Genomic DNA, 13,882 nt, shown 5'->3' on the forward strand with positions numbered 1-13,882 from the left:
AGCATGACTCTTCTCATGAGATGGTTGCTGTAGTAGGTCTTTGAGATGTGGTAGATCCGAAAGCTGGTAGTAGAACTAGGTGATGGTCAGCAGTGCTATCGCCGCAACGACCAGTCGGGGTATTGACTGCATGCTGTGTTCGATTATTGAGGATTGAAGTCACAACGAAATTTCCCACAATTATAACGAGACAAGCCTTGACACAAGCGAATGAGGAAAGGTTCGACATATTCGTAATCTCTTGCGTGTTACAGACCAGGAAAACGTGGATGCTTTTCATGCCACGAAACTCAGGTCAACAGGCGATGTTCGAGAACATGAGAATGGCTTGACATGATTACTTTATTCTCAATGTTCTAGAATCGCGTTCCACCGAGTACAGTCTCTGATCATCACTCATGACGATTCAAGATCGTTTGTTACAAAACTGATGCGAGCAATCGATTCGGGAGAGTGTATGTCCTTGTGACGCGGCACAAGCAGCGAGAAGCCGCGAGAAGCCGCCGAGCTGCGAATTGCGTGGTCTCGAAACCTCTCATGGTCGCAGCTGTGGTTCAGTATGCTGCGACAACCACGACGAATCGTTGGCAAGTATCTCTATACGCGTTGCCTCAAGTAATCGCTCTGGAATGTCATGACAACCAATGGTCAGGGTCATGCTGCTTGCCATGTAAGCTTGGCATCAACTGTCGAAGGAGATAGCAGACTATCTTATCTAATAGCCGCAGATTTGTTGATGACATATGTGCCATGGCAACTTCTAGAACAAACACAATCGCGAGACTGCTTATGTTCTCGCGTGCCGCATTCTCGTCGTCAGTTAGCCTCAGACATGGATAGTGAACTACAGTGGTCGGGACAATTTACAGCGTCACCTGCCGGCAACTTGCGCGGAGACAAGATTGTCTTGCCTCAATCTGCGCTCGAACAATTACTCACGGCCGCCTCGACAGCCGCCTCCGCCACATCGCAACCCTCGAATGACTTCAGTTCTTACTCGTCGTATTATGCAGGCTCACGACAGCCTAATCACCGCTCATCAGAACAAAAGAACCAGTTACCACATCCTCTGACCTTCCGCTTGGTCAACGCGAATAATGGCCGAGTCGTCTATGCAGGCATCCGCGAGTTCTCGGCGGAAGAGGGATGCACCATACTAAGCAGCTTCCTCTGGCAAGCACTGGATCTTAAAGAAGATGAAGCACAAGTCACAATACATGCGCGACAAATACCCAAGGGCACGTTCGTCAAGCTACGCCCGCTCGAGGCTGGCTACGATCCAGACGACTGGAAGGCCTTGCTGGAACAGCATTTGCGTTCAAATTATACTACTCTGACAAAGGGAGAGGTTTTGGTTGTGCCTGGCCCGGCAAGAGAAGAGTTCCGCTTCCTCATAGACTCATTCAAACCAGAGTCTGATGCCGTGTGTGTCGTAGACACCGATCTCGAGGTTGACATTGAGGCTCTGAATGAAGAGCAAGCAAGGGAAACGATTGCCAGAATTGCACAAAAGATACAGAAAACCAATGGTAGTGAAGGCAGCTCTGCAGGCGGAGACCTTGACCTCTTCCGAGCCAAGCAGGGTCAAATCTCGCCTGGCGATTACATTGACTATCAGTTGCCATCATGGCCAAGGTCCCAAGCAATCGAGATCGAGGTCGAAGGTGTAGATACAGACGATGACGTTGACCTTCTCGTATCGCCTTTCTCAGCACACCAACGGAACAGGCCGCGTCTTGAGGAACACGTCTTTGGTGATTTCAGTGGACGGCCGGCGAAGAGAATCCGCCTTGAAGCGTCCAACGCCGAGCTCGAAGATGCAGAGGCTCTTTGGATCTCCGTTCATGTCTTCCGTGACGCAGACAACCATGTCTCAGCAGAACCTCGTCAGTTTACAGTGCGTGTAAAGACAGGTGACACAAAACCTGCCGATTCTACTTCAATCCCTGAGCAACCACCGAATCCCGAAGATGTGCGCTGCAAGAACTGCGGGCAGTGGGTGCCGCAACGAACACTGATGCTTCATGAGAACTTTTGTCTGCGCAACAACGTCCTCTGTCCTCAAGGATGCGGCCAGGTCTTCCAAAAGCGCTCCCCAGCATTAGAGAAACACTGGCATTGTCCACACGACACCTTCTATGGTAACAGCTCTGCTTCGCAACTTAAGCACAACTACCTCTACCACCCACCGTCACCATTCACTTGCACGTCATGCAGCACGGCTGCCACTTTTTCCTCTCTTCCCCAGCTTGCTCATCACAAAACTTCTGTCTGCCCAGCTAAGACGATCTTGTGTCGCTTCTGCCACTTGTCAGTACCACAAGAAGGTGATCCCGATGTGCCAAATGCGGAAGCATTGCTCTCAGGTCTCACGCCCCACGAGTTAGCCGATGGCAGCAGGACGACAGAATGTCATCTCTGTTCACGAATCGTACGCCTACGAGATATGGAAACTCATCTCAAACACCACGACTTGACTCGAAAATCACGATCACAGCCCCGTCTGTGCCGAAATACCAACTGCGGCCGCACTCTCGATGGCACATCTCACGATGGCAACACAAGAGCCGTTGCTAAAGACACAGGAAACGATATTGGCTTGTGTGCAGCTTGCTTCGGGCCATTGTATGTTAGCACCTACGATCCAGAGAACAAAGCCTTGAAGCGTAGAATCGAACGTCGATACCTGACGCAGCTTCTGACTGGCTGTGGAAAGTCTTGGTGCTGCAACACTTTCTGCAAGACTGGAAGAACAAACACTGGTGTAGGCGGCGCAATGACAACGAAGGACGCCTTGCCAATGATCAAACCATACGTGGATGCAATTGTCACGTCGAACGAGGTAAAGCCATTGCACTTCTGTGTTGATGAGCCTAGCCAGATTAGGAGAACTTTGGCGGAGATGCTGAAGGAGGAACACGGCATGAAGGGAGAGTCCTACGCATTACCTTGGTGTATCGGTGCTCTCGAAGCAGAGAACGGACAGTTGGACAAGGCGAGAGAGTGGCTTGGCAATTGGGCACCAACAAGAGCTGAAGAAGGCTCATGATAGGCCACCAAGATGAGCCATGATACGATGAATGCATGGACGAGAACTTTGTGGTAGATACGAACCAATGGTAATCGCAACACATGTGTTTAGAGCTGATAAATGCTCAGACAAGAGCAGGAATGATCGTCAAGGCAAGAACATTCAGCATCGGGCTTTTCTCCACTTGCTGACGCTGACCGCGCCGATTTCAAAAAGCTGCCTCGCGATCATTCGTGATTCTTGACCACTTGGTATAAGTCATGGACCACCCAGTAATGCGCTTCTCCAGCGCAATGTTCTATCCATGATCATCCTGCCCTAAGGTCTACAATCAGCCTGATTGTCAAATGCGTGCACTCCACACTGCCCTATGCAGGCCCCCGCCATCTTCATACCTTTGCCGATACCGTCGGCCGACGATCGATCATTCGGACATCAATAACCCGAGATGATATGCTTAAGCACCAAGTACAAAGATGTCAAGATCCCCGTTCCTGAGTTGAGAATTGAGCTTCGCTGTATGCTTGATCAGCCGCCATGCACACATCAATTGCTTTAGTGCCAATCTTGACTCAAGTGGCTCTTAGCGCTACCACACGATTCGTCCCACGAGCGTACAATGTGTCTTTTACCCCGGATCAGAGTCGGTGGCCTAGTGGTCTACATCTTGCTGTCGACTATTACCCCTCTCAATGGCCCGAGTACATGTGGGAGCCAGACATGGCTGCCATGAGAGATGCCAATATCAGTTACGTCCGAGTCAGTGAATTCGACTGGGAAGTTCTGGAGCCATCAGAGGGCGTATACAACTTTACTCTTCTGGACACAACCTTGGAGCTGTTTGGCAAATATGGTCTCAAGGCCATTGTTGGCACCCCTACTGCAGCTCCACCAAACTGGTTGACGGAGAAGTATGATGTCAACTTCGTGGACCGTACAAACCAGACTCTCATTTTCGGATCCCGAAGACATTACAGCTTCTCTTCATTTGACTACAGGAAGCTTAGCCAAGGTATAACGCAGAAACTTGCTGAGCGTTATGGCAATCATTCGAACATCGTCGCCTGGCAACTTGACAACGAATTTGGCTGCCACGATACTGTCCGCTCCTACGATCATGACGCTATCATCAGATTCAGAACATGGTTGAAGGAGAAATATGGTTGCGTTGAGAAGATGAACGAAGCCCAAGGTCGAGTCTTCTGGAGTTCTCAATACGTCAGTTTCGACACTGTTCAGCCCCCGTTTCTGAACGTCTACATGCCCAATCAGGCACAAATACTGGATTGGTATACCTTCAGCTCGGACATGGTTATTGATTTTGCCAAGGAGCAGACTGCTATCATCAGACAACATGCACCTAGTCATGCGGTGACCACAAACTTTATGGTCAGCTACACGGACTTTGACCATTACAAGTTCAATCGTGAAGTCGGACTTGACTTTGCGACTTTCGACAACTATCCCCTTGCCGGTGTGTCTGAGGGAAATGAATACCTGCGTACCGGACTGCCGGATTTGCAAGCTATGCAGCATGCTATATATCGTGGTATCGCTGGTGCTGCATATGGAGAAAACAACGGTCCTTTTGGTGTCATGGAGATGCAACCTGGCGTGCTGAATTGGAATACTTATCGTGTGTCCCCGCTGGAAGGTATGGTCCGTCTTTGGACACTGGAGACCTTTGCCTCGAAAGGTAATTTAGTCAACTACTTCAGATGGAGACAGGTCCCCTATGCACAGGAGCAGACACTTTCTGGATTGTTCGTTTCTGATAATACGCCTGATGAAGGATTTGGTGAGACCCAGGTCGTGGCTTTGGAAGATTTGCCAGCACTTCGCGAATCTATGTCAACAGAGGAAACACAGGCTAGTGTAGCTCTGGTGTTTGACTATACTTCCGTCTGGGCCTGGAATATCGAACCATATAGTGGATCCTACTCGCCAAAAGATGCAGGATTTGAAAATATCGGACTAACATATCTCGAAGTTGTTGCTTCGTTCTACACTTCGCTTCGCCGCCTGGGGTTGAACATCGAGGTAATATCCCCCGAGCAGGACCTGAGTCGATACAAGATGGTTGTGGTACCCAGTTTGCCTATTATTCCAGCCGCTTTCAACGAAGCATTATCCTCATACAACGGCACTGTGATCTTCGGCCCACATACCGGCTCTCGTACCCCCAACTTTGCGTACCCACCTGGTCTCAACCCCTCTGCAGGCACTATCCGCGACAAACTACCCATGAAGGTCACGCGAGTGGAGACTCCGCCTTCGTACGCCAACAGTGGAGTCTCGTACGCAGAAAAAACCTACAACATCTCTGCATGGGAAGAAACCGTCATTTGTGCCCGCGACAACGAGACAAGCACTATAACCATCACATCAACTTCTGTACACAAAAAGGGCAAACCAGCTGCTTGTGCAAAGAACAAATTCCACTATCTTGCTTTTAATCCTCCTGTTGAACTCTTGGTGTCCTATATTGGGGACATGGCTAAAGCAGTAGGGGTCAAGGATGTTTTCGGTAGAGTTGTGGGCAAGGAGAATGATCTTGGAGATAACCTGAGGGTTTTGGAACGAGGGGGATTGGTATGGGCGTTCAACTATGGAGCCGAGGATATTAAGGCGCCTGAGGTCAATGGAACGGTGGTGTTGGGTGGAGGGGAGGGAGGAAATGGCACGGAGATTGGAGGGGCGGGTGTTAGGGTGTGGAAGCTGCAAAGCTCATAGCTGAGAAGAGTCTGTTCATTATGGCTCGGGAAGCGATATTCAATTTGGGGAAGCAAGATCACCGTTGGCTAGTTGAGGAGAAGCAAAACGATCTGAGTGTGCCGAAAAATGTATCTAAACGCTGAGGTCTCGGACTTGTTTCTACGAGTGCGTCCACTCGGCCTTTTTCTTGTTCGCAAAAGCCTCCATACCGATCTTCTGATCCTGGCTGCCAAAAAGGCCATGGAAGAGTCTTCGCTCATATTCCACACCCTCTCTAACACCCAAATCCTGACTCTTGTTGACAGCTTCCTTGCAAGCCTTGACGGCAATCTTGGAGTATCCAGCAATCTTCTCGGCGGTATCAAGCGCGCCATTCACACAAGCTTCAGCATCATCAAAGCATTTGGCGACCAACCCCCACTGTTCCGCCTGCTCGCCTGAGAAATTGTCCCCGGTGAGGATGAGATGCATAGCTTTTGCCTTTCCCACAGCATGCGCAAGTCTCTGCGTGCCACCCGCTCCTGGCAAAATACCCAATTTGATCTCTGGTTGTCCAAAGGTGGCTGTTTTGCTTGCGTAGAGGATATCGCACATCATTGCCAATTCACAGCCACCACCCAATGCATATCCGTTCACGGCGCCAATGACGGGTTTCTTGATCCTGGTGATGTTGGACCAGGACTCTATAAAGTCGTGTCCGTAGGCGTCGGAGAAGGTTTTTGGAGCCATTTCTTTGATGTCTGCGCCTGCTGCAAAGGCTTTTGGCGAACCGGTCAGGACGATTGCGGAGATTGACGTGTCGCGGTCGAGGGAGGAGGTGCAGGTGTTGAGTTCGTTTATCAAGGGGGAGAAGAGGGCGTTTAGTGCTTTTGGTCTGTTGAGAGTGACTGATGTTTTTTCACACTTCTTGTCAGTAATCTATTTTTTACTCTTCATTTCTTTCCAACTAGGAGGGGTGTTCAAAAAAAGGGGGGCAAGAAAACTCACTCAAAGCAACACCAGGACGAGGAGTGGTGAGTTGAATGTGCTCATACTTGTGTTCCGCAGCTGAAGGTGTAGAGTATGGTCTCTGCACCCTCGGCACCACCGCTGTAACAAAGCGAGAAGGAAAAGGTCTGGCAACGCGTAGACTCTGCATTGTTGGGCCGTTCTGTTTTACGAACAAGAAGTGGTAATGGGCACAAAAGTGAAGTGAAAGGTTTGGGCCTGCGAAATCAAGGTGGAATTGCACGGAGCTCCGACAGCAGAAAGCTCCCCCCCGCAATATGTCATCGGCTGTGAAAGCTTGCCGAGGTGTTGATGTTTTGCCAAATCGGGCAAGGCGCCATTTCCCCGATGGCCGGCCCTCCTCCTCCTTGCAAGGCGCGCAATATGTAAAGTCACACACAATACCACCTCGAGAGCAGCTGTGAAATTTGGCGTTGCTTGTGAGAAATTGTAATGAATCATCTCAAGTAAGCTAGCTCTATTCAGAGTCAGAGTCTCCAAAAAGAGCCAAACTCTCCCTCTTCTTTTCCTTCACAGCCTCAGCAGAAGTCTTGGCACTCCCAAGCGAGAACTTGCCAGAAGATGCACTGCTTGTACCGAGTGAAAACCCCATAGCAGGAACTACCTTCTTCACTTCCTCTCCAGAGGCAGCAGGTGGTGCATTGAGCGACATGGAAAAGTTGGACAGCTTTGGTGCTGGCTTGGGGGGTGGTGCTTCGCCATCTGCTGTCGCGAGAATGAGATCTGCAGCCGAAGGCCGTGATGGCTGTCTTCTGACCGGCTGTTGGATCGGTGCAGGTTCATGTGTTTTCGTCGTTTGAACTGCGACTTCGGGTGCAGCAGCAGCAGCGGCAACAATACTTCCAACCTCACCACTCTTCCATCTCTTCTTTAAGTCCTCCTCTCTCTCCTGCTTTTCCTGCTCATCCTTGAGTTTCTGCTCTGCATCTGTCAATGGCGGGCTCAGGAACGCTTCCTTGAATCTTCTGTGGCTTTCCGGCGCAAAGATACTTTCTCGCTCCCAGCAATCCAAGACTACTGTGATGCGACTCTTCCACTGCTCACCGCGAACGCGTCCCCAGCCATATTGCTTGGGCATACGACCTAGCTTCTCGAATACCTGACGTGATGTCAAGGCTGACTCGAAGAGTGAGCGATACTTCCAGGCGTCGCGGACGCCAGAGACTGATGTAGCGGCTAGTGCGTCGCTGATGACATACAGACCCACCAACTGTGCGCCTGTAATGTCTCTGCCTGTCGAGGGATCTGGTTTGATGTCGTTCGCTTGATCAACTTGCATCTCAGTCGTGTCTTGTTGTGTGGGCTCCTCAACATCTGCTTCATCGTTGCCTCCAAGCATGCCGAATGAAGCTCGAGGACCGTCGACTTCGGGATCGTAGTTGTCGTCATCATCGACCTCTTCCTGGTCTTTGTCGTCCGACGGACGATCAATTTTGTAGTTGACCGAAAAGCGAAAGGGGTTCTCAAGATTTGAGACAAGCATGTCGACAACTTCCTCGGCACCTTGACCAGAAAACTTGATGACCAAATCAGTCACAGCTTGAACGTCTCCTTCACACAGCAAGCCAGTGCTGTCGGGAAGGTGATTCAGGAAAAAGGTCAACTTAGCCTTTCGGTAGGGATTCAGGTAACGTGGTCGTGAGGTGGATGGGTCTTCTGGAGCGACACCTTGGGTTTGGACGATGTGATCATCCTCGTCGTCGGTGTCAAGATCAGACGAGACATAGCCGGAATCAGACATCAAGTCTGCTAGATTTTGAGCATGCTCATATTTTGGTTTCTCCGGCGGAGGTATCCAGAAGGGGCCGTCGTTGAATGGACGGATGTGGTTGTTGATTCGGGCAAGCTCGTCCATCATGGACCATTGGTAGGGGTCTTGAGCTTCCTTTTTCGGTGGTTGGGAGGCGTAGTATTGGTAGACCAACCAGCGGTACCAAATATGACCTTGACTGGTATTGTCGAACAACCAAGCCCAGTGTTCTCCATGCTGAACGTCTGATTGAGCCATGAGCAAGCACTCCCATTCGGGGCCGTATGTGATGAGCTTTTCCACCGTTTTGTTGATGATGGCGAGTTGTTTGAGATCTGAAGGAGGCGTGACGTTGACGACTAGAGGAGGAGGGCCCTGGTAGCGTAGTTGTGGTGGAAGGGATTCAGGTGGAGGGGCATTGCGGAACGAGTGTGACGGAGCTGGCTCTCTAGGCATGGGCTTTGCACCAAATGGGTGCATCTGCATGACGGATGTTGCAGTATGTAGGACTGAGGCTGGCGACGAGCTGATGGTAATGTGCTTTGAGATGTTGAGGTATGCGCCGAAGCCCAAGTAGTTTTGCTGCAAGGCATTGACGGCGCTGTCAATATCGCTAGAGGCCGTGTCTGGTGACAGAGCAACAACAGCAGTCATGGAGTGGCCTGTAGACGAGCTCGCAAAGGCCATGTCGTCCAGCTTCAGGTTCTTTGGCAGCAGCCTTCGTATCGTGGCTTCTGTCGTGTTGCGTGGCAGCGACGACAGCAGCATCGTCGGCCGCTTGACCACCGCCTCGGGACTTGGTCTATTGTCCCGTCGTCGACTCTCTCTTTCTCGTTCTTGTTCCAGCTCTCTCTTGCGCTTCAACGACATGGGCGCAGGTCCTGGTGGTGGGCCCAGAGTGCCTGGTCCGCTGCTCTTCATGGGCGCACCCCGCGCATATCCCCCTCCATCTCCAACTCTTGAGCCGCCGTATGCACTGCGGCCAGCAGCTACCTGCGCGACAAAATCGTCTTCATCCTCGTCGGCGAATGAGTCCTCAAATTCTCGAAGTGCTGCTCGGTTCTCTGCTTCTTCGCGAATTCGTTTGGCTTCGGCTTCTTGGCGCTGCTTCTCAAAAACAGACACTTTCTTGGGCGCATTCAGTTTGGTCGACAGGTCCGGTATCGTCTTGTCTGTCATGATTCGCTTGTTGATGCTACTGTCAACTCATCACTTCCTGCAATTGTCAAGTTCAACTTCCTTCCTGAACTGAACCCTTGGTCAAAGCGTCAAGCCTCGCTTCTGGGGAAGCGGACATCTCCCACCTGCTCTTTGTTTGCCTCCCCCAACTACGAACTCCACCATCACTCGGACTACTGCTCCGGTCTGCCACATCATATGGCAGATACCAACAATCTGTTGCGCTTCCTGACAGCAGAGGCAAAGCTTCCTCTGGCTGCCGCTATTGCCCAAGCCGCAGGTCTACAGAAGGCCAATTTGTTCACTATCGAAGACCTTGCCAAAACCGATATTGACACCATCAAGGCTGCTTCCGCTACCGAAAAAGCTGCCAAAGCTACCTTGGCTGCTGCGAAACGTGTTTCAATCAAGCGAAAAAGAGGTTTGCCCGAGATATCCACTTCAACATCTGCCAAACGAGCGAGAGTTGACCCTGTTGAGATCAAATCTCCTGCTGATGTGGAAGCGTCCTTGGCTCTACCCATATCTGCCCTCGCCGAAAATGACCTTGCTACTATCATTTTGACAACAAACCGTGCTCCATTGCTTCTCACTTTCGCTGCCACCTTGATCAAATATACTATGCCTGAACAGCCTCCTTCATCACGCCTTAGTTTGGCCCAGGCTATAACGTCTCTGAATGCTCAAGCCAAAGCTGCCAACATTGGATTGAGTAACTCTTCTTCCGCCGAGAAGGAGGGCTGGGGCCAGGGTCAGTCTGTAGTCAGAGTGATGACTCGGGATGTTCGTGTTTTGAAGCGCTGGGGCTACGAATGGAAGCCTGACAATCATACTTTTGCGATTAAAAGTGAAGACCAAGCTGTCATCAAGACCGAGGACAAGGAAGAGAAGCCTTCTCCTGAGAGTCTTCATCATCGAATGCCGTCCGAAGATTCACCTGCACTCCTCGCTCTTGACCTCGAACAGCTCAAACGCTCAGATGCTCCACCTATCGTCACAACATCGGCAAGCACAAAAAGCCTTCCAGTCTATCACCCAGATTCTGCACGTAGCTACATCTTGAGGGCCTTTGACTCTGTCTATGGCGATGAGACTATAGCCAAGAAAAAGAAATCGGCATCTGAGCTTGCTGCTGAGCGTGAGACAAATTTGGGTCATCTGGTCAGAGCCTTGGATTTGCTTTTCGAGTCTTGGTCTAATCTCGACTCTTCTGATCTGGACAAGCGGGCCTGGAGCTGGTATGTCAAGGTACGGCCACAGGTTGAAGCGGGGCGGGCTGGTTGGGGAGCGAAAGGTCAAGTCAAGCTTGATGATATCTTGCAATTGAGAAGACCGTAATCTCAGGAGGATCCCACTCATCGCCACTATTAGTCAAAAGACAGCAAGTCATGACCGCCATATGTTCCCAAAGCCTTGAAATCCTCCAGTATAGTCACCCGTTTACCCTGCACCTCCATGAAACCCTCCACACCAGGTGCATCGCCTTCATAAGCCATATCCTTTTCGCCACCTCGGTCTACAATCACCGCATTCCATCCGGCACCGATGGCTCCCTGGGCGTCCTTCTTCACCTCATCACCAACATATAACAGTTCCCAGTCCTTTTGTTCGAACTTGCTCCCTTCAGCTGCTAGTATCGTTTCTAGCAGTGAAGTTGCCGCGGCGAAGATACGGGTATCTGGTTTCTCACACCCAACATCATAAGACATGATGCAGAAATCAATATCCTTGGGTTCTGATGTCTGCCTGATATGCTCTACCTTTGATCCATGGCGTAAATGGTGTACTCGTAGTCCTAGAGATGACAGAACGTCGGGTACCCTGTCATCCGAGTTTGTAATCACACCGACCACCAAGCGAGGGGAAGCGGAAGCGAGACGTGCAGGCTGAGTCGAGAGGCTTTGGAGATACGAAAGAACGTCAGGGAAAGCTGTGTATCCTTCTTGACTCCAGAAGCGATGGATAAGATTCGGTACCAGATCAGAGGGCAGAGGACCTTTGTGATGAGGTTGAAATGTTTTGTTGATGACCTTTGTGAAAATTGTCAGAACATTCAAACACGCAATTTTAGATGCAAAAAAATCACCTGGACAGATGAAAACTTACCTCTGTCCACCATTGTCTAGCTCCCATATCAGTAGCTTTGCCATAATTCGGATATGCCTTTGAAACTTCCTTGAATGCTGCAAGATTTATTTGCATAAGCCTTTTATCATCCACTCTTTTCCCTTTTCCGCTTGAGGGAAAATCTCATGCAAACACATCTTTTACTCACCACTTCTGAATGATTTCGCTACTTCATCATCGGAGATCTTGACACCCATGCCTCTGGCTACTGTACCATATTGTTCGGCAATGGGGCTTCGGGGTCGAAATAACGTGCCAAAGGCATCTACGCAGAGTAGGAGATTGCGTTTCATTTCTGGGGGGTCTTGTTGTAGTCGTTGGTTTTGCATTGATAAAAGTGATGTGTTATAAAAGTGGCCTTTTTTTGGGAGGTGGTGCAAGTGACGTGACTCGAGAATATCTATGTTTGCTTCGGGGCAGGATGAGGAAGTGTTGGCCGCATTTGGTGCCAAGTCTTATTTCGATTGTTGTCATTTTGGCGTCTTTGCTCGTATTCTTCCTTTGTTCTTTCTTGCATTTTGCCTACGAGCACGACTTTTTTCTTCGCTGGGGGATATCACCAGGAAATATTTCTACAAGAGTCTATGACTCGTTTGTACCTCACCACTCAATCACGTCTCACCGAACTTGGTAATGTTTTGCGACCGGCCAGCGTCCGCCGCTTCTGGTGGAGGAGGAGCAGGATACGATATCGGGGGTCGGCGATTGGAGCTGCCCTTGATAGGCCAACCGGGTAAGGATAGGTATGGTCAGGGCAAAAGCGACCATCATAGAAAGCCCTACAGGTTTGTAATAGAGCAGGAGAGAAAGTGTAGAAAAGGGTACAAGTATAAACCCATCTCAGTGTTTTTCTTCCATTCCAATTCCCTTCTTTCCATCCTTCAAAACACAAGACTCAAAATTGCTCACCCTACTCAACCTAAACAATCACACTTGCAAAAAGATAAAAACACACTTCTCTACCAGGAAACAATCCTCCATACCACCATGCGTCTCGACAAATTCCAAAAAGAACAACTCACCTTCGGCACCCCCACTCCAATCCAACACTTATCCCGCCTCTCCGCCTCCTTGGGCTCAAAAGTGCAAATCTACGCAAAACGCGAAGACTGCAACTCCGGCCTCGCATTCGGCGGCAACAAGACACGAAAACTCGAATACGTAATCCCCGAGGCCATTCAGGGAGGCTATGACACTCTCGTCAGCATTGGCGGTATCCAATCCAATCAAACCCGTCAAGTCGCCGCCGTAGCAGCAAAACTAGGCATGAAATGTGTGCTTGTGCAGGAAAATTGGGTTAATTATAAGCAAGATGAGCAGGGCGTTTATGATACAGTGGGGAATATAGAGTTGAGTAGAATCATGGGGGCGGATGTTAGGTTGAACACTGCAGGTTTCGATATAGGAATCAGACCTAGTTGGGAAGAAGCCATGCAATCCGTGCGCGACAAGGGAGGGAAACCATATCCCATCCCAGCAGGTTGCTCAGAGCATAAATACGGAGGATTGGGTTTTGTTGCTTTTGCGCTCGAGGTCATGGAGCAAGAAAAAGAGTTGGGCTTTACGTTTGATTACATCGTTGTTTGTGCTGTTACTGGCAGTACAATGGCGGGTATGGTTGTAGGGTTTGCGAGTGAGGGGAGAGAAAGATCGGTCATTGGGATTGATGCCTCTGCAAAGCCTGAGAAAACTCATGCGCAGATCTTGCGTATTGCTCAAAACACGGCTGAGCTCGTCGAACTTGGAAAACCCATTACTGCTGACGACGTCATTCTGGATACGAGATTTGGAGGCCCTGAGTATGGGTTGCCTAATGAAGGGACCATGGAAGCTATCAGGTTGGCTGCGAGAACAGAGGGTATGCTTACGGATCCTGTGTATGAGGGTAAGAGTATGGACGGCCTGATCCAGATGGTGAAGAAGGGAGAGTTCCCAGAGGGCAGTAAGGTGCTTTATGCGCATCTTGGTGGTGCACCGGCTTTAAGTGCTTATGCTAGTATTTTCAAGGAAGGTTAGACAGATCCTGTAGCACAACAAGCTATAGAAGTGTAATTGATCATCAGGTAAATGAT

The 13,882-nt window shown here is 50.1% G+C and overlaps 7 protein-coding genes across 7 annotated transcripts; 4 read left to right on the top strand and 3 right to left on the bottom strand.

The window, feature by feature from the left end:
* Positions 1-832: 832 nt before the first annotated feature.
* Positions 833-3,180, top strand: AUEXF2481DRAFT_100012 (uncharacterized protein; the record flags this gene model as incomplete). The annotated part of the gene is made up of 1 exon (XM_013485989.1): positions 833-3,180. One exon carries the CDS (start codon positions 833-835, stop codon positions 3,047-3,049), a length of 2,217 nt encoding a protein of 738 aa, XP_013341443.1. The 3' UTR covers positions 3,050-3,180.
* Positions 3,181-3,479: 299 nt separating this feature from the next.
* AUEXF2481DRAFT_47755 (glycoside hydrolase family 42 protein) lies at positions 3,480-5,764 on the top strand (the record flags this gene model as incomplete). The annotated part of the gene is made up of 2 exons (XM_013485937.1): positions 3,480-3,549; positions 3,645-5,764. The coding sequence occupies 2 exons, from the start codon at positions 3,480-3,482 to the stop codon at positions 5,762-5,764; spliced, it is 2,190 nt and encodes a 729-aa protein (XP_013341391.1).
* Positions 5,765-5,834: 70 nt separating this feature from the next.
* Positions 5,835-7,047, bottom strand: AUEXF2481DRAFT_361598 (uncharacterized protein). The gene is made up of 2 exons (XM_013485990.1): positions 6,734-7,047; positions 5,835-6,633 (listed from the first exon to the last, which is right to left on the bottom strand). The coding sequence occupies exons 1-2, from the start codon at positions 6,882-6,884 to the stop codon at positions 5,906-5,908; spliced, it is 879 nt and encodes a 292-aa protein (XP_013341444.1). The 5' UTR covers positions 6,885-7,047; the 3' UTR covers positions 5,835-5,905.
* Positions 7,048-7,211: 164 nt separating this feature from the next.
* On the bottom strand, positions 7,212-9,374 carry AUEXF2481DRAFT_31695 (uncharacterized protein; the record flags this gene model as incomplete). Its single annotated transcript, XM_013485860.1, has 1 exon — positions 7,212-9,374. The coding sequence occupies one exon, from the start codon at positions 9,372-9,374 to the stop codon at positions 7,212-7,214; it is 2,163 nt and encodes a 720-aa protein (XP_013341314.1).
* Positions 9,375-9,881: 507 nt separating this feature from the next.
* AUEXF2481DRAFT_31696 (uncharacterized protein) lies at positions 9,882-11,021 on the top strand (the record flags this gene model as incomplete). The annotated part of the gene is made up of 1 exon (XM_013485861.1): positions 9,882-11,021. One exon carries the CDS (start codon positions 9,882-9,884, stop codon positions 11,019-11,021), a length of 1,140 nt encoding a protein of 379 aa, XP_013341315.1.
* A 29-nt stretch (positions 11,022-11,050) lies between these two features.
* On the bottom strand, positions 11,051-12,103 carry AUEXF2481DRAFT_7197 (uncharacterized protein; the record flags this gene model as incomplete). The annotated part of the gene is made up of 3 exons (XM_013485825.1): positions 11,051-11,713; positions 11,790-11,866; positions 11,959-12,103. 3 exons carry the CDS (start codon positions 12,101-12,103, stop codon positions 11,051-11,053), a joined length of 885 nt encoding a protein of 294 aa, XP_013341279.1.
* Positions 12,104-12,797: 694 nt separating this feature from the next.
* On the top strand, positions 12,798-13,826 carry AUEXF2481DRAFT_68236 (uncharacterized protein; the record flags this gene model as incomplete). The annotated part of the gene is made up of 1 exon (XM_013485967.1): positions 12,798-13,826. One exon carries the CDS (start codon positions 12,798-12,800, stop codon positions 13,824-13,826), a length of 1,029 nt encoding a protein of 342 aa, XP_013341421.1.
* Positions 13,827-13,882: the final 56 nt, after the last annotated feature.

This window comes from Aureobasidium subglaciale, assembly GCF_000721755.1.
Source record: "Aureobasidium subglaciale EXF-2481 unplaced genomic scaffold scaffold_19, whole genome shotgun sequence".
Taxonomy (NCBI): Eukaryota; Fungi; Ascomycota; class Dothideomycetes; order Dothideales; family Saccotheciaceae; genus Aureobasidium; species Aureobasidium subglaciale.

Excerpts from the sequence above, each read along its gene's own strand:
- AUEXF2481DRAFT_361598 (XM_013485990.1), bottom strand. The coding sequence starts at position 6,884 with ATGCAGAGTCTACGCGTTGCCAGACCTTTTCCTTCTCGCTTTGTTACA. Across the intron at positions 6,634-6,733 it reads TCGTCCTGGTGTTGCTTTGA|TCACTCTCAACAGACCAAAA; the intron begins GTGAGTTTTCTT and ends AAAAAACATCAG.